The sequence below is a fragment of the Pleurodeles waltl genome, chromosome 5, assembly GCF_031143425.1.
Source record: "Pleurodeles waltl isolate 20211129_DDA chromosome 5, aPleWal1.hap1.20221129, whole genome shotgun sequence".
Lineage (NCBI taxonomy): Eukaryota > Metazoa > Chordata > Amphibia > Caudata > Salamandridae > Pleurodeles > Pleurodeles waltl.
The window spans coordinates 956,361,736-956,382,203 of NC_090444.1; the positions used below are offsets into that span (position 1 = coordinate 956,361,736).

General features: G+C 47.0%; 1 protein-coding gene across 2 annotated transcripts in view; it reads left to right on the forward strand.

Annotated features, from left to right (window-relative positions):
• Positions 1-20,468, forward strand: part of MERTK (MER proto-oncogene, tyrosine kinase) — a 413,075-nt gene that overhangs the window by 285,455 nt on the left and 107,152 nt on the right. For both annotated transcript variants that reach the window (XM_069235075.1, XM_069235076.1), the window contains exon 13: positions 12,508-12,588. In XM_069235075.1, the coding sequence (XP_069091176.1) occupies positions 12,508-12,588 (81 nt within the window). The remainder of the gene's footprint in view (positions 1-12,507; positions 12,589-20,468) is intronic.

Below are 20,468 nucleotides of genomic sequence, written 5' to 3' on the forward strand. Positions count from 1 at the left end.
TTTTCTCCTCGCTGTTTCCCTTGCCACTGCGTCCCCGCGGCCCCTCCCTCCTCCCCCACCTCCTCACCGTCCTTTTTCCATTTACTTTTTTCCGCCGCTGCTAACCCCTGCGGCCCCACCCCCCCAGCCTTCACATTTGCCCCGACCTCCCTCCTCCCAGCTGCCATTCCCTCCCTCCTCCCCATTTATGGCAGCCGCGGCTCGGATGCGCGCAGCGGGCGCAAAGCTGGCGCGCCAAAGGCAAGCCCGTCTGCACCCGTCCACGACAAGACCGCACCCAGCGCCAGTCCCCCTGGCCCCCTCAGACATATCTACTCCACCCTCCACTCACTCAACCCAGGCCCTCGCCCCACCTGCACACTCTCCAGCCCCACACACACTGATGGCCCCTTCACCTGCCACACCTGTCACTTCTCCTGCTCCTCATCCCTCACACCACACACCAACCATAGCGACCCCCGACAACAAACACAACACCCTCAACGCAATACACACCTGCTCTGCCCCCACCACCACCAACCAGCCCCGCAGCACACCACCCCACAACCAGAACACACTCCGCAAAAACACCCTCATGCACCACACTCCTCTGGACTGACCACCACTGCGTCCACTTCTCCTTCACCAAGCTCCCCACACACCACCATCAACACACCACACCCTACCGCATGTGGGACAAGATCCCCACAGAACGCCTGAACTCCCAACTGGCTCACAACCTCCCCCCCCCACACCAACGACCCCAACACAGGAGCACACAACCTCTCTAAATGGATCACTACCTGCGCAGACACACTAGCCCTCCTCAGAAAACACATCGCCACCCGCAACATCAAGAACACCCCCTGGCTCACCCCCGAACTCCAAGACTCCAAGCGCAAATGCCGCCAAACAGAAAATATGGTGACAAGAACCCTCTACAACCAACTTCTCCACCCTCAAAGCCACCATCCGCACCCATCACCAACTCATACGCACCGCCAAAAGAGATCACTACAAGACATGCCTTGACAACAACTCTCAAAACAGCAAGGAACTCTTCACCATCATTAAAGAGCTAGCCAAACCCAAAGCCATCAACATAGACCCCACACACTCACAGCCCCTACGTGACGCCCTCTCCAACCACTTCCACCACAAAACCCTGGACATCCACAACAGCTTCATACCTACACACACCCACCACACACACCCGTCACTCGCCCAACTCAACCCCCACTCACGACCCCCCTACCACACTCACTACCTGGGCCCCCACCACACACGAAGAAACCGAAAAAATCATGAACTCCATCCACTCCGGATCCCCCTCCGACCCCTGTCCACATCGCATCTACAACAAAGCCAGCCCAACCATCGCCCCCATACTCCGCGACATAATAAACTCCTCTTTCGACTTCGCCACCTACCCAGACCCCTGGAAGCATGCGGAAATCACTGCTCTCCTAAAAAAAAACAAAGCCGACTTGGAGATCTCTCCAACTATCGCCCCATCTCCCTCCTCCCTTTCCCCACCAAGGTTCCCGAGAAACTAGTCAACGCCCGCCTATCCCACTTCTTCGAAGAAAACAACACTCTTGACCCCTCACAATCCGGGTTCCGCAAGAACCACAGCATGGAAATCGCCCTCATCGCATGCACTGACGACATCAAGACCAAAGTCGACAAAGGCGAGACAGTTGCACTCATCCTCCTGACCTCTCCGCAACCTTTGACACTGTCTGCCACCCCACACTCCGCACACACCTCCACAACATAGGAATTCACCACAAAGCCTTAGACTGGCTCACCTCCTTCCTCACAGACCGGACACAGAGAGTCTGCCTTCCACCCTTCCACTCCACCGCTACCAAGATCATCTGCGGAGTCCCCCAAGGGTCCTCCCTCAGCCCCACACTGTTCAACATTTACATGATCGCCCTAGCCAACATCCTCCGACCACACGGAATCACTATCCTCTCCTACGCAGATGGCACCCAACTCATCCTCACCCGCAACCCCACCACCACCAAAACCAACCAACACGCTGCTCTCCTCGACACCGCCAACTGGATGACAACTATCCACCTAAAGCTTAACTCCAACAAAACCGAGATCATCATCTTCGGCCCCAACAAAACCAAATGGGATGACTCCTGGTGGCCCACCGCCCTAGGCCCCGCACCCACCCCCGCAAACCACGCACGCAACCTCGGCATCATCCTGGACCCCTCCCTCTCCATGACACAACAAATCAATGCACTAACATCCTCCTGCTTCCACACACTCCGCACTCTAAAAAAATCCTTCAAATGGATTCCCCCAGAGCCCAGGAAGACAGTCACCCATGCACTCATCAGCAGCAGACTTGACTACGGTAACGCCCTCTACGCCGGCACCACACTCAAACTGAAACGCAAACTTCAGAGAATCAAGAACACAGCCCCACGCCTCGTCCTTGGCCTCCCCAGCCACGAACGAATCTCACCACACCTTAAATCTCTTCACTGGCTCCCCATAGACAAGAGAATCACTTTCAAGATCCTCATCCACGCACACAAATTCCTCCACAACACCGGCCCGACCTACCTCAACGAAAGAGTGAACTTCCACACTCCCACCTGCAACCACCGATCATCCGACCTCGCACTAGCTACAGTCCCCTGCATCCATTGAACCACCACAGGAGGCAGGGCCTTCTCCTACCTCGCACCCACAACCTGGAACTCTCTCCCCACCAACCTCCGCAAAACCAAAGACCTCCTACTCTTTAGAAAAAACCTCAAGACATGGCTGTTCGAACAGTAACCCCCCCGCACCCGTCCCCCACTAGCACCTTGAGACCCTCACGGGTGAGTAGCACGCTCTATACATTTTTTTGATTGATTGATTGAACCTCCACATTTAGCTTTGATGTATGGGAACATTGTTTTTGAAGCATACTCATGATCTATAAATATCAAGGTAATTAGAGGATTGATTTGGTCCTACGGAATAATAAGTATAAATAAAAAGAAGAAACGTTCCATATAGATAGTCATTTAAGAGGTCTGAACCCTAATTATAAAGAAGAATACGCAGGTTATTCATAGATAATTTTAATAATATCACACAATCTAAAACTAAGACACAACTGAAATCCTGAAACGGGTTAAGTTCTATTGGTCTAGCTAGCAATTGAACTTAGGATAAAATGATCTTCAGCAAAGAGCGCTGAAAGGAGCCCTTTGGGTATTGCACACCCAACCCAAAATACAACATGAACCGATGATGAAGCATGCTTCCTTAGTGGATGAGGGTCTGTGCATCCTGAAACTTATCATCTTAGTAAGATCACAGTTGATTACCATGACTAAAGGTACAAGGGGCTCCTCCACCAGAGAATAATAACTTATCGCCTCTCCTGCCAGGTGCGATAACAAAAGAACAACCACAATAGCTCCAGGCACCTTAGAAATCTGGCACCACTATGTCAGAGTGATGCCAGTGAAGTAGACCCTTGCCTCTGTTCTTCCATCAGAGACCTTTTTGAACCCCCTGAATAAGCAACATATGGTTTCAGTGGGGCCTCCAGTCTCCGAGTCATAGGACGCCAGATGTGTTAATACCAGACCCAGAAAGCTTAAAATTGTGGGGTTCAATAACCTCTGGGTGTAATATTACCACACCATTGTGAGTGTGTCCACATAAAATAGGGGATTATTGTGGAAACTAGTGATTTTGCACTGATTTAGTCATGTTACTCCCCAGTTCTGCATTTTTTTGCAGACATACTCAGACAGATTTTATGTGGCCAAATGTTTCATTGGAAAACCCAGGACCTGTAATACTGCACATCTAGGAATTACCATTTCCATCCAGTTAAGTATGTCAAGATATTCAAATTAACGGTATGAGCTAAAAGGAAACCCTTTTCATCACCTCTGAATGCAACTGGCTACTTTTAATTCTGACTCTACATAACGAAAAAAATAAATACATTTTTGATGGCATGTGTGGCTGTAGATACACATGCTCTGCATACTCCTGCCATCTAGTGTTGAGTCTGGAGTGTTGCAGGCTGTATTTTTTAGAAAAAACATTTTCAAGTTACGGGATCGAGTGACTCCTCATTCTCGGTGATACTGTGCATGGGCATCAACTCCTTTGTTAGATTGTTTTCTCTCTGCCATCGGGTTTGGACATGTGTGTCTTCGCTCTGTCTTTCGACTCACTCTTGTTCAAAATCTTTCCTTCCATATTCTCTTTATTGTGGTATTGTTTTCTGGATCGTGTATTTTCATCCTTGCGTTCATCTCCACTCGTTGTCCAGGCACCGACCACATGCCCTCTGGGGCGACCTCGCCGTTTTGAGCCTTCCTCACCACACGCCACCGAAGAATACGCTGAGCTGATGGAACGGGCACCATTTTGTTTCTGTCCTCGATGCCACTCTAAATTGCCCCTCACCAACCAACATTTAGGCCCTCATTACCAGTGTGGTGGTCTGAGGACTGCCACACTTGTGGTGAAGGTTCTACCAATGCGGGGCCAGCAGTAAAGACCGCTGTATTATGAGAGTGGCAAACTGCCACAATGCCGCCAGTACCACCAGGGCAGTCGGACCGCCAGGCCGGAGGAGAGGACCTCCAGCCCAGTGGCAGTCGTGAGACCACCGGCGGTATTAAAACCCAGCTGACCGCCAGACTTTCTGTGGCAGTCTCACCGCCACGAAAACCCTGGCGGTAACGCGTCTGGCAACAGGAATCTACATTCCTGTCATCGCCACCTCCCCCCCATGTCCACACACATTCACGCATCCTGTCCCCAACTTCCACGCACATGCAAACACCCTCCCCACCCAACCACACACGACCATACACACCCCCAATCGCACTCAGACATACGCACCCTCCATCCGCAATAATGCACACCCCGCCCCCTCAACATCCATTCACGCACTCCCCCACCACATCCATTCACGCCCTCACCCACTCAATCCATTCATGCTTTCCCCCTCAACACATTCATGCACATGTACTCCCCCTCTACGCATTCCTACACACGCACTCCTCCTCTCTGCATTCATGCACACACACCCAGCCACACCCCCATTTGCACACAAACACGTACCCACACACCCCCATTCACACACATACATGCACCACCACACACATGCACCCAACACCTGTCACCACCCTTTTGGATGATCAACCTACCTTTTCTGGGGAGGTGGTCTTCCGGGAGGAGAGTGGTCCAGGTGTTTTCCACCACCAGCACCGCACCACCGACAGACTCCGCCACACCGTATTACGTATCGTAACATGGCGGCCAGAGTCTTTTTGGAAAAAGACCGCTAAAGTGGTAATGAGGGCCCTAGTGTGTAACTTGTGCCTCTCCCCCAATCACCAAGAAGTTACCAAAATGCCTGCAAATCCTCCCGGTCAAGGAAGGCCCTTCGGGACCAAAGAGCAAGTCGGTTGGAAGTGGCGCACAAGACTCCGAATGACAGACCGGACATCTTTGGGGAGGAGCATGCCAAGGAGGAGCCGGAACAAGAGGAGGCCTTCTCCATCCAGGACTCAACGTCCGTTCAGATGTTAAAAACCACAAGGTGACATCAGCGCACCAGTGAGTACCGTGGCCCTTCCTGTCAACCCTAAAACTGCTAAAAAGACCTTTACAGAGGTTGCCAGACTGCCAGTGCCACCAGCCTAAGCCCCGATCTGAAAAACTGCTTTGGCTGCCCTGCCCTCCGGCTTGTCTCTGAAGATAGCCAACACCACAACACTGTCTTCGGCATCAACCTCCAGCTCCTTGGTCCGAGCCATCTTGATCCAGACATCGGTACCGAGTACTTCACGTCCGAGCCAACAAGCTTCCATCTCTGCTTTGGTGCCGACAAAAGGACATCGACCGAAACTTTTTGTTCCGAGCCAATGCCTTAAAAGCAGAAATACTCCAGCCAGTCTTTAGCTACCCCATCACCTGTTGAACCTAATTTGGAGATTATGGATGCTCAACAGCACAGCCTCCATATCTAGGAGGGAACAGAGCACATTATTGCTTCCCTTCCATCATGTTGAAAGTAACCAAGAACAAGGCTACCAGCACACCTCACAAGCCTTCTCCTCTTCTTCCTCCTCCACCTGTTCCACCTTCTCCACTCATTGCTTCTACTCCACCTCCCTCCTCTCCTCATTCACCTCTGTCACCTACTGAGGAGATTTGACACCTCAGGGTGCCCCTGTATACACTGGGGAAGATTTGGGTAGAACACAGCAGGACCCAGATCCGTGGGACACAGCAGGACCCAGGTCCATGGGACCCATATGACCCTCATCCTATGATTAGTTCTGACCCAGATTTATACCCTGCACCTCCCTCCCCACCAAAGGACAGTACATCCTATCAGCAGGTAGTAGCTCGGGCAGTTACCTTCCATAATGTGGAGCTCCATGGGGATCCCATTGAGCAGGACTTCCTGTTTGATACCTTTACATCCACACATAGAGCTATCCACTTTCTACCAATGCTCCCTGCTATGCTTCGTCACACAGTTAACATTTTTAAAGCACCTGTCCACTCTAGGGTTATCACCCTTAGAGTAGATAAGAAATTTAAACCTGCTTCCTCTGACCCGCTATACATCAGATCCCAGGTCCCTCCAGACACTATAGTGGCCACCACTGCGCAGAAATGGGCCACAGGGGACTCTCCTTCTCCAGATAAGTGAGTGAAAAACTGGATGCTGCTGGCAAAAGGATGGCTGTACAGGCAGCCAATCATTGGTGTGTCCCCAATGCACAGGCTTTGCAACCCAGATATGACTGGGCTCACTGGGATGAGATGGAGGAGCTCCTCCAGTTACTCCCAGATGAACACCGCAAAAGATGACAGCAGATCGTTGCAGAGGGGCAAACAATCACAAAGAACCCCATCCACTATGCCCTAGATGCTGCAGACACAGCTGCATGCGGTATTAAGACTAGTGTGTTAATAAGGAGGCACGTGTGGCTTCGAAGCTCTTTGTTCAAACCAGAGGTCCAGCAAGCAGTGTTTCTTATGCCGTTCGACAAGGAGCACCTTTTCGGCCCTCAAGAGGATTCCACCCTTGAGAAGCTAAAAAAAAGATATGTACACCATAAAAGCCGTGGGTGCTCTTCAGTCCCCCTCACAAAGGGGCACTTTTTGTCACCCCCCATTCAGAGGTGGTTACAAATCTGTAACCTCAGAGATATCTACCTCCCACCCCAGACAGTCTTCAGCTTCATATTCTAGGGGTTTCTTCAGGGCATCCTATAGCGGCAATAACAACTTAGGCAGAGGAAAGAGCACCACTACCCAAGGTTCTACCTCAAAAACAAAACAGTGACTTCCTACATCTCCCCCACTCACTCCACACCTGTTAGGAGGCGACTTCAAAATGTTCATACAGAATGGGTCAACATCACTACGGACCAAAGGGTCCTTTACATTATCCAACATGGTTACTGTTTGTATCTCATTACCTCTCCTCTAAACATTCTCCCTCGCTCTGACAGGCTATCCCATAAATACATCACCTTTCTCAAACAAAAGGTACAGTCCCTTCTTCTCAAAAGGGTCATCAAGCCAGTTCCATTACTACACCAGGGTACAGGAGTATACTCCCTATACTTCCTCATCCCCAAAAAGGACATCTCTCTCAGCCCTATTTTGAACCTCAGACCCTTAACCCTCTACATTCTCTCAGAGCAATTTCACATGGTCACTCTTCAAGACGTTATCCCACTTCTACAAAATGGTGATGTTATGATGGCCCTAGATCTAAAGGATGCCTACTTTCATATCCCCATCCACCCTGCACATTGCAAATATCTAAGTTTTGTAGTTCAGGATACTTCCTTTTGGAGTCACCACTGCTCCCAGTGTCTTCACAAAGTGCTTAGCAGTAGTGGCCGCACACCTCAGAAGACATTATGGGGGTGATTTTAACCTTGGCGGACGGCGGAGGCCGTCCGCCAAGGTACCGCCGTGAAATGACCGCACCGCGGTCAAAAGACCGCGGCGGCCATTTAAACATTTCCTCTGGGCCGGCGGGCGCTCTCCGAAAGAGCGCCCGCCGGCCCAGAGGAAATGCCCCTGCAACGAGGACGCCGGCTCAGAATTGAGCCGGCGTAGTTGCAGGGGTGCGACGGGTGCAGTTGCACCCGTCGCGTATTTCAGTGTCTGCAAGGCAGACACTGAAATACTTTGCGGGGCCCTCTTACGGGGGCCCCTGCCGTGCCCATGCCATTGGCATGGGCACGGCAGGGGCCCCCAGGGGCCCCGCGGCACCCCCTACCGCCATCCTGTTCATGGCGGGTTTCCCGCCATGAACAGGATGGCGGTAGGGGCTGTCAGAATCCTCATGGCGGCGGAGCGCGCTCCGCCGCCATGAAGGATTCCCCCGAGCAGCGGTAAGTCGGCGGGAGCCCGCCGACTTGCCGCTTCTGACCGCGGCTGAACCGCCGCGGTCAGAATGCTCGTGGGAGCACCGCCAGCCTGTTGGCGGTGCTCCCGTGGTCGGTGGCCCTGGCGGCCACCGGCAGCCAGGGTCAGAATGACCCCCTATGTTCCCATACTTAGATGACTGGCTCATCAAAGCCATCACACTACCAATGTGCCAAAATCCCACTCAGAAGACAGTAGACCTGCTTCATGCACTGGGATTCACAATTAATTTTGTCAAATCCCATCTCCAGCATTTTCAGATACAGCCCTACCTAGGAGCTATTATCAAAGCAGAGGTAGGGCTAACATACCCCAATCGACCTCTACTTCACAGTTTTCGGTCTCTTCTCCCCCAGTTTCAGGAAAATCGCACATACACAGTCAGAACAATAATGCCTCTGTTAGGGATGATGGTCTCCTTCATTGTCATTGTTCCCCTCAACACCAGTGCCTGTCTTGTCAGTGGTCTCAGTCACAGGGTCATGTGGAAGATCTAATGTTGTTAGACCACCATACTCACCACTCTCTGCAATGGTGGAACACCACCAACCTCTTGAAAGGGCCAACCTTTTCTGGACTCTGTCCCTCAGGTCATTCTGACTACAGATGCATCACTGACAGGATGGGACACTTACTTTTGAGACCTCACAGTTCAAGGCCTTTGGGATCACAGTCACCAATCCTTAAATATCAATTACCTCGAGCTTCAGGCAGTATTTCTAGCCCTGGAAGCACTTCTTCATCACCTCTCTCATAAGACACAGACAACATGACAGCCATGTATTATCTACAGAAACAAGAGGGACCACCGTCGTCCCAATTGTCACAACTCTCTCAGACAATATGGAAGTGGACTCTCCACCACCACATTCATCTGGTGGCAGAGTGTTTCCCAGGAACGGGCAATGACTTTGCAGACCTGCTCAGCAGGATGCAGCAACAAGTCCACAAATTGGAACTCTACCCACAAGTCCTTCAAAAATACTTCCTAAAATGAGGAACTTCTCATATAGACCTTTTCACCACTGCAAAAAACACAAAATGCCCAAGCTTCGAATCTAGGTACTCACACCCTCTATCCAAGGGCGATGCTGTATGGATGAATTGGTCAGGGATATTTGCTTATGCTTTTTCCCCCTCTCCTTCTCATTCCATTTATGGCTGGAAGGATCAGGCAGACATCTCTCACCAGTATCCTTGTAGCTCCCACTTGGGCACGTCAGCCATGGTTCACCACACTCCTGGACCTCTCAGTCATTCTCCGTGAGAAGCTCCCCAACAGGCTGGACCTTCTCACTCAAAATCAAGGTCAGATCAGACATCTAGACCTCAAGTCACTCAATCTTGCAATATGGCTTCTGAAGTCATAGAGTTTGGTTACTTAGATTGCCTGCGGACTATATGGACATTCTCAGGGAGCTCGTAGACCCAGAACTAGAGCATGTTATGCTGCAAAATGGAGGAAAAAAAATTATGTTTCCCAACCCAAACATATTAATCCCATTAAAGCTACTGTCCAAGACATTGTCTGTTATTTGTTCCACTTACAGAAAGCCAATTTAGCGTACAATTCAATTTTCTTACATCTTGTAGCTATAGCTGCATATCTACAGAACAGAGATCCTACTTCCTTGTTCAGAATCCAAGTCATCAAAGCTTTCATGGAAGGCCTTCAAAGGGTTATTTCACCCAGAGTGCCCCCTGCACCATCCTGGAACCTCAAATTCTGCTTACCAGGCCCATCGGCCCTCCTTTTGATCCACTTCATTCATGCCCTCTTCAGTATCTTTCTTGGAAAGTGGTATTCTTAGTCACTATCACATCACTCAGATGCGTTAGTGAGCTCCAGTCCCTAACCATGGAAGAACCTTTCTTCCAAATTCATAGAGACAAGGTGGCCCTTTGCACAAACCCAAAGTTCCTTCCCAAAGTAGGTTCCTAATTCCATATTAATCAATCCGTTGAACTACCAGTCTTCTTTCCGCAGTCTTACTCAGTAGTAGTAGAAAGAGCCCTCCACACTTTAGATGTTACACGTGCATTGATGTTTCACATTGACAGAACTAAAGGCTTTAGAAAAACTAAACTGCTCTTTTTAGCTTTTCACTACCTCACAAAGGCAACCCAATATCCAAAAATAGCATAGCTAGAATAAAATAGTAAAAAGTATGTTAACTTGTTATGCTAAAGCAAAGAGACAACTACCTGTCACTCCTAGAGCGCACTCTACTAGGAGAATAGGAGCCACTATGACTTTCCTTGGAAACATACCTATAGTTGAAATCTGTAAGGCAGCTACATGGTCTCCACTACATACATTTACAAAATGTTATTGTGTGGATGTACTAGAATGCCAGTAAGCTAATGTAGGCCTGGCAGTGCTCCGAACACTTTTCCAGTCAACTGTAATTCCCACAGGCTAGCCATTGGTTTTATGAAGGGACTGCTTTACAGTGTATGCAGAGCATGTGTATCTACCGCCACACATGGTATTGAACGGAAAATGTTACTTACCCAGTAAGCATCTGTTTGTGGCATGTAGTGCTGTAGATTCACTTGTGCCGTCCCTCCTGCCCCGACGCCTATGACTGTTTCAGTTACTTTATACTTGTATATAGTTGTACATATATAGTTACAGTTGCATGGACATCTCTTTCTCTATATTTCCTCTACACACCTTCTCTCACCCGTGTGCGGGAAAACAGTCTTACAAAGGAGTCGATGCCCATGCGCAGTATCACAGAGAAGGAGGAGTCACTCAATCTGATGACTCGAAAATGTTTCTTAGAAGAAAAACAACTTGCAACACTCCAGACCCAGCACTAGATGGCAGGAGTATGCAGAGCATGTGAATCTACAGCACTACGTGCCATGAACAGATGCTTACTGGGTAAGTAATATTTTCCTTTCAAGGCAATAACACATAGATTATTTATTTTGATCATTGATCTCTGGCTTTCTTTGTCTACTAAGTGGTCATCAGTTCCTAGAGAGCTCAAGACTACTTTCTGGATGTTAAATACAAATACAGGTTGAGTTAAACATTGTTTTCGGATCCAGAAAATCTTACAAGAATAAAGATTAGTTTAGTAGAAACATGTTAAATGTGAAAGAGCATAATAAACGTGTCACGACTGTCAAACTCTGAGGACGCAGCATTGAAATTGGTCTCTGAAAAAATGTAAGTGCATATTTGTACCTTTTTTCCTCTTATGTAATCGGTTCACCATTTTCATTTTTGTAAAATCACCTTGTTTTTCATTTAATTTCAATCACTATTTGTGTGCCTGCGAATGTATTTCACAAAGTTCGTGCTTTTGGCTCATCAGACGGCTGCAAGCCCAGGTTTAGGTTACAATTTGCAGACTGTCTTCTGGTTTGGTTAAGACCTACAAAGTGCCATGTATCGTATTTCATGGAGCCAAGCTCTCATAAAGATATGTCGTGGTCCGAAATTGGCTTTATTCAAGCTTGAGAGCTGCTCACGAAAGAATACCTAGCTGGCGCAAATGGCTCAATTGTATAACACAACAGCGTACAATTACGAGGTAGTGAACACCCCATAAGAATAGGGAGTGGGAGATTCAAGGTACGGCTTGACTGGGCAGTTTGTGAATGTGGATGGACACCACTCTAACCACTTCACACCCATAAAACAGTTGGAGACGACTTCCAGAAAAGGTCTGGAGTCACTCTTTTTCCCTCTTCAGCACCTGTGGAAGTTTTACTCTAGCAACAGGCTTCATTGCCCTATTGGAGATTTAGCCCTGTGAATTCCTAAAAGTCATGCATTCACACATGTGCATAAGAGTATTAAAAGTACATAAACGCACCACTTATCTTTGTGAATGAGGCTTAAATATGTATTTCTCTTTAAGAATTCTACAACACCCTGAGCAATGGAACTTGCCAGTGTGTTTGTTTTGGTCAAGCTGTTGCGGAAGTTGCTGAGAAAGCGTGTTATTGGAATTGCTGCTCTCTTGTGCTCGCTTCAAATCATAAGGTTGTCCATTAAATCGAAGGCTAAATTGTGACCGTTGTGTTTTTACCCATGAGTCTTTATTTCTTCTTTAGGAGAGTTTGGCTCGGTGGTGGAAGGAGAGCTTATTCTCCCTGATGAAGGAAGCCAGAAGGTGGCTGTTAAGACTATGAAGTGTGAGTAGACACTGGTTGTTCGTATGTTCATGTCTATATCTCTATATCCTTGCTTTTTGCCTAGATTGCACGCTACATGTGTCTTCCAATAACCTAAATACCCAGAATACATGTCTGTATGCCCTTACTTGTATACACAGTAGCTCTGCTATCTTCAAAAATGGTGATTCTGATCTTGCCAATAAAGCCACAGCAGTGCAGAGCGGAAAAGAGGTTGTAACTGAGGGACGGATTTTTTACTCGCTCTGCAGCATTACAATGGCTGCTGTATTTACTTGGATGCCAGATGGTAAAGCAGCACACCGTAATTTTCACACATTTCTACTAAATCCCTTCTGCTGCCTTAGGGTGGATGCATAAGTAACTGATAGAAACAATATTGTTACCAGTATTTCCCCTTCTTTTAGTAGTCATCTTTTAGGAGCCATCTTTACAAAGCAGTAGAAATGATTGAAATAGCTGTAATATCACTGCTATAATTTCTCCCTTATTTACCAACCTCATCTTATTCGGGGCATAGCAACAATTCACATGATCTAGGGATTCCTGATTAATTTGGTTATATCTGCTATTCTGTACAGCAATGTGGTTTGCCCACATCTTGTTCCTGTTTAACTAGCTACAAATATTGCCTGAGTATGTACGCACTCAGTTGCCCAATTTGAAAAATCACCTACAAGAACTTTAGTGACTCAAAGGTCATATGCAGCTTTAATTCTTCTATGTAAGATGATGCTATTTGGGAGTGCCGGGTTGTAACCCAGCAGTAAATGTGTACCTTGTTCGTAAAGTATTTTGGACTTTATTCTACATGTAGACTTAGTCTCATTTCAGCGCTCACATCAAAAAGCCCTTGTTAAAGTTTGTCATAAACACCAGAGAGAATGCAGAGGACATATTCAAAGAGCCAGTCCACACTAGAGTTATCACCCTCTGGGTGGATAAAAAGTATAAGGTGGCCCGTCAGATCCTATTTTTATTAGAGCACGACTTCCACCTGACTTTATTGTTGCCACCACTGCCTTAAGTGGGCCAACAATTAAGCCACTGGGGTCTCTCCTCCCCCAGAAAAGGAGAGTAAACATATAGATGCTGCAGGGAAGGGGGTAGCAGCACAGGCTGCAAACCATTGGTGCATTGCCAATTCACAGGCCTGTTTGGCCTGCTATGATTGTGTACATTGAGATGAAGTAGAGGAAATGCTGCAGTACATCCCAGAGAAACATCCTAAAAGGGTACAACAGATTGTCTCTGAGGGCCTAATTATTTTCATCAATTTTATATGGTGTGCCCTAAATACTGCAGACACAGCATCGCCATAGTACCTCATGCAAGACTACACATGCGTCTCCTACAGCAGTGTCTAGCTCGCCAGTGTTCTCAGTGACAGGGTCACGTGGAAGATCTAGTGTTGTTAGACCACAACACTCACCGTTCTCCGCAATATTGGAACACCAACAACCTAATGAAGGTGGGCCTTTTCTAGACCCTATTCCTGACATCACACTAGCCACAGACACATCACAGACGGGTTGGGGTGCTCACCTGAAAGATCTGACAATGCAAGGTCTTTGGAATGCCAAACAACAGTCACTACACATTAACTACCTGGAACTTCAGGCAGTATTCCTAGCACTGAAATCTTTCCTTCCTCACTGTCTTACAAAGGTTGTCCTAATCCAGATGGACAGTATGACAGCCATGTATTATTTAAAAAAACAGAGGGGACACGGTATTCACAACTATCACACCTGTCTCAGATCATATGGAGGACCTGCTCTGCAGGATGCAGCAACAGGTCCATGAATGGAAATACCTCACTGAAGTCCTCCAATCATACTTCCAAAAGTGGCGGCCCACTCACATAGACCTATTTGCCGCAGCAGAAAATGCGAAATGCCCAAACGTCACCTCCAGGTACCCACACCCACTATCCAAGGGAAATGCACCATGGACGAGTTGGTCAGGGAATATTTGCCTTTGCTTTTCTACCTCTCCCTCTCATTCCATTTCTGGTACTGAAGATCAGGCAAACATCTCTAACCAGGATCCTTGTGGCACCCACCTTGGCATGCCAGCCTTTGTTCACCACACTTCTGGATCTTTCAGTAGTCCCAAACAAGAATCTCCCCCAATAGGCCGAGCTTCTCACCCACAATCAAGGACAAATCAGGCACCCAGATCTCACTCAACCTTGCAATATGGCTCCTGAGATCATGGAGTTTGGCTACCTGGGTTTGCCTACAGAATGTATGGACATTTTCAAGGGAGCACGTAGACCAACCACTAGAGCTTGTTACACTGCAAAATGGAAACATTTTGTTTGTTACTTCCAAACAAAACAAAACGATCCTATGTAATCAACACTACAAGCCATTGTTTGCTATCTGCTTCATTTGCAGAAAGCAAATCTGGATTACACTTCCATAGGCTTGCACCTTGCAGCAATAGCTGCATACCTCCAGAATAGACAACATCTCTTACTATTCAGAATTTATGTAATTAAAGCTTTCATTGAAGACCCAAACAAGTTATTCACCCTCAGGCTCCTCCAGCTCCCTCATGGACCCTTAACATCGTAATCACTAGATTTATAGGTTCTCCATTTGAGTTGCTTCAATTATGTCCACTTCAGTGTCTCTCATGGAAGGTGGAATTCTTAGTTGCCATCACTTCACTCAAGCGTGTTAGCGAGCTCTTGGCACTAACCTTAGAAGAACCTTTCTTCCAAATACATAGAAACAAAGTGGTTAATCGGACTAATCCCAAATTCCTAGTAGATTCACTATCGATAAGTCGATTGAGGTACCAGTTTTTGTTCCCACACCTGATTCCATTGCATAAAGAGTTCTTTACACCCTAGATGTCAAAAGAGCACTCTTTTACATAGATAGAACTAAAACTCAGAAAAACTAAACAACTCTTTGTAGCCTTTTCTCCACTTCATAAAGGCAACCCAATATCCAAATCAGGCATCGCCAGATGGATAGTCAAATGTATTCAAACTTGATACATTAAGGCCAAAAGGTCTTTACCTGTTTCTCCCACAGCACACCCCCCATAAAAAGGGAGCTACTACGGCCTTCCTTGGAAACATTCCCATAGCTGACATTTGTAAGTCAGCTACATGGTCTACACCACACACATTCACCAAGCAACCAGAATGTTGGAAAGCACACCAACAAGTCAGTGTCGGCCAGGCAGTGCTATCTACCCTTTTCCAAACTACTGCAACTAAACAGGCTAGACACTGCTTCTAAGGAGGGACTGCCTCACAGTCTATGCAGAGGATATGTATCTACAGCCACATATGCCATCATACAGATTATGTTGCTTACCCTGTAAGCATCTGTTCGTGGCATGTAGGCTACAGCCTTCCTTGGAAACATTCCTATAGCTGACATTTGTAAGTCAGCTACATGGTCTACACCACACACCTTCACCGAACACTACTGTGTGGATGTTTGATAGCACACCAACAAGCCAGCGTCGGTCAGGCAGGGCTATCTACCCTTTTCCAGACTACTGCAACGCCCACAGGCTAGCCACTACTTCTAAGGAGGGACTGTCTCACAGTCTATGCAGAGGATATGTATCTACATCCACACATGCCATCATACAGATTATGTTGCTTACCCTGTAAGCATCTGTTCGTGGCATGTAGTGCTGTAGATTCACATGCACCCTCCCTCCACCCCAGGTGTCTATGGCCATTGCAGTTACACTTTATATATATGTATATGTGTACTTACGTTTAGCATGAACATCTCTTCTCTCACACATACCTTCCATTCCTTCCTTACTTCCTGTGGCGAAACAATCTAACAAAGGAGTCTACACCCATGCGCAATATCACAGAGAGGAAGAGTCACTCATTCTTGTGACTCGAAACACTTATTCAAAGAAAAACAACTTGCAACATTTGGGACCCAACACTAGATGACAGGAGTTTGCGGAGCATGTGAATCTACAGCACTACATGCCACAAACAGATGCTTACAGGATAAGTAACATAATTCTTCTTTTTAAATGCAGAATCATATCACTTAAGGAAAAGAAGCATTTAAAAAAAAAAGTGAATTAAGACAAGGTGGTCTGCTGACACATTTAGGTCACCATCTCTCTGCGATGACCATGTATTGGAGTGCTGCAATTTGTAACCTACCTTGTGATTAGTAATGAATCCAATTAATTATTCTCTAAACTGACCTATACATTTGTAGGACGGATCACATAGTAAGTTAGTGGTCACGTAAGTACTGGTTGACAATTGCAACCAGTTTTTTGAGCCCACATCTACTTACATATGGCCCTATGTTTTGTAATTAAAAAGAGATTGCTCGATGTTCCAGACATAAGAAGTGAGTTACAGGTACACTAGAGCCTTTGCTTCATTTGTGCTGGTGGTTGAAAGTGGAGAGCACTGGCACCCAATTTGGGAACCAGGACTTATTTTTCATAATTACACATTGGGTCAGGCCAGCAGCCAAATAGTCCAAAAAAGGATAAAGAAGGAGGAGACATGTAGTAAAACAATGACAAAGTGAAAGGACAGGGATAAAAAAGAAAATACAAGAATGAACTATAGAGACAGAAAGTGTAGGGTGGTGGACAAAAGAGGCATGTGGTTAAATCACAACTTGTTATTCAGCAAACCCGGCATTGGACAATGGTGGATACAAGCTTTTAAGAAACACTTTGAGGAATGCACCAATTATTAGGGGTGGGCAGAACTCACAGAGTTTCACTCTGCTGAATTCTGTGGAGTTACAGAAAAACTCAGCGATATTCCACAGAATTCTGCCAACAGGTGGAAAATATGCAGCTTCCACTCCAATTTAGTGCCGGTAGTGTGACCAGAGCTCAAAAATAGCACAAACTGCACCATGCTAATGTACTCAAGCTGCAGCAAATCTACTCAAACTGCAGCCATTCAATTGCACCCACTCAGGGTTGCCGGTGACTGCCCACATTAGAAAATCATGCTAAAAGATGCAAAATCTTGCTTGCCAGCTTGCATATTCAGAGTCTTACAGGAGAGCAATACCACACAGCAATTAGCGGAATTTAGCAAGAACTCTGCATTAAAAAGTAACGTGAATTGGCCAAAATTCTGCAATTCTGCAGGCTAAATTGAATATTTTGTCTACCCTTACTAATTATGTGATTTTGTTAACTACAAATGAAACACTGACAATGCCATCATGTTGCTACCTGTGCTCTCCCTAGAGCAGATTTTTACAAAAAAAGAGGAAATTGACAAGGCTCAACATTTATGTCCTCAGTACACCAATTGATGCTAATGATTTCCTAGTTACTTAGGGGCATATTTATAAGCTCCTAGCGCCAACTTGCACCACATTTGCGGCATTTATTTGGCAAATGTGGCGTTACGGTGGCATTTCCCACGGAACATATTTACAAAGTTGTGCAATGCTTGCATTGCGCCACTTTGTAACCCCTTGCACCACTTAATGCCTGCGACAGGCATAATGTAGGCAAGGGGGTGTTCCACCATTAGGGGGGCTAAAAAAATGGCGCAAGGAAATCTAAGAGATTTCCTTGCGCCATTTTCTTTGACACTTTTAACACCTGCTCAGAGCAGGCTTTAAAAAGGGGCATCCAATTGTTTAGAATGGGCCCCTATTATCGCTGCAGGAGTATCACCAACATTTTGGCGCTACTCCTGCAGAGTACGTCAATAGCTTCACAAAAAATGATGCTATTGCCCCCTACCTTGGGCCATGGTGAGCCGTATTTTAAAGACAGCGCACACATGGTGACAGTAGGGGGCACTAAGGGGCGCAAGGAAAGTGGAGCTGCACTGGGGGTGCAGTGCCATTTTCCTTAAATATGCCCCTTAGTATGGTACATTTGTAGTCTCTCTTCTTTTTCTCCACCTAATGCAATAGCTGGTCTTGGAACAGAACTCTGAAAAGCTAGCATAATCTACATTTCCATGGCTTTGATCACTGAGGGACTCCAACCTCCTTCACCTTTTCTGTAAACTAGATAGTACATAAAAAGCATCACATTATGGCCCTCATTATGAACACGGCGGTTAACACCGCCGTGTTCATGCTGGCTGTCTTTCTATAGACTGCCGGCCCCCCTGGGACCCCACCGGCCGTATAATATACATTCTGCTGAAACATTGTTTCCAACTGCTGGCCCAGCAGAATGCCTGGCTGGGGACATTGCTGCCAGCTCCACATGGAGCTGCCGTCAATGCCTCTGTGCGGCAGGTGCAGCTTCACCCATCGCACACATCACTGCCCTGCGCGATGGGGCACTGCACAGGGGGCACTGCACAGGGGCCCCTGCACTGCCCATGCCAAGAGCATGGGCAGTGCAGGGGCCTCCAGGGGGTCCGCGGAGCACCCCTTCCGCCAGCCTTTCCCTGGTGGGGACAGTGCTGCCCTGTCGGATAATGATGCCGTCCACCATCAGGCTGCCTGTAGGAAGCAGCCTGGTGGTGGAGGAGGGCCGCCCGGTGCAGCCCTCCCGGTCTCAATTATGTGGTGGTCTGGGCCACCATGCCTGATGGCGGGATATCCCGCCAGCATGGCGGCCCAGACCTCCAGGATCATAATGAGGGCCAATGTCCTTTGGCCATGGCAATGTACTGTACCACAACTTAGGGTCGTTCCTGAGGTTTTTTAATGTGGATACCTTAATATTCCTCATAAGTGTTGGAGAGACTTAAAGAAATAATATAGGGCCATATGTAGCAGGCATTTTTTGCATTCGCAAACGGTTTGAATGCCCGTTTGCGAACGCAAAAAGGCCTTTCAGAATGTAAGGAAGGCATTCTGAACGCAATTTAAAGGAATTGCTAAAATAGCAATTCCTTAAAATTGCGAGCCCGTTTAGAGAATCGCAATTTGCAATTCTCTAATAAGAAATCGCAAATAAGAAATCCTTATTTGCGATTTCTTAAGCACATGTATGAAGCAATTCCTTAATGCGAATTGGGCATTAAGGAATCGCTATTACCACCAAGTTGAACTTGGTGGTAACCATGTGCAAATTTTAAAAATGCATTAAAAATGGATCTTTAAAATTGACATTTAACGCACACATGCCCTTTTGGCATGTGTGCACCTTACATGTCTTTCAAAATTGTTTTGGGGTGCACCAGAAGGGGCCGTAGGTCCTCAGCACCCTGGAGTTTGCATTTCCCAAATTGAGAATTCCAGTTAGGAATTCGCAGTTTGGGTAATGCAAAAAATTCGCTAATATGGGCCGACAGGCCCATAGGTGCGAATGGGGGCTGTATCGCAATTTGCGATTTCCGATTTTTAAGAAATCGCTGTTACCGAATCGCAAATATGATGCATAGCATTTCGCGACTCAGAAATAGCGATTTCTTAAAAATCGCTATTTCTGAACCACAAAAGGCTTTTTTGATACATCTGGCCCATAGTCTTCAACTACAGAATGAGCAGTCTCAAATTAGAAAATTTCTTCTTTTCATGACCTGCTGTGAATATGTACATATTTAATCCTCCTGTAGTTCCAAACTTGTCACATGACCACATTTAAACTTAGTGTTCTTTGATCGCAGCTTATTGTATTGTATTGTTGTAGTATGGAATATCCAGTAGGGGATATCAGTATACCTGAATAGCATAACCAAGATATCGAGGACATAAATACTGAAAGTTAAGTGCATATAGGGAAGTATTGACCCCCAGCATTGCTCCTACCAGCCTTCTCGGGGGTTTACGGGCAGCCCAACCTGCGCCACCCTTCTGCTGCTTGATCAGCTCAAGCCCAGGAAAACAGAACACATTATTTTCTTTGGGGGATGGGGTAACACACTCTCACTTTGGAAATAGGTGTTGCATGGTGTAGGAAGCTGGCCTGGTGGGTGGTGG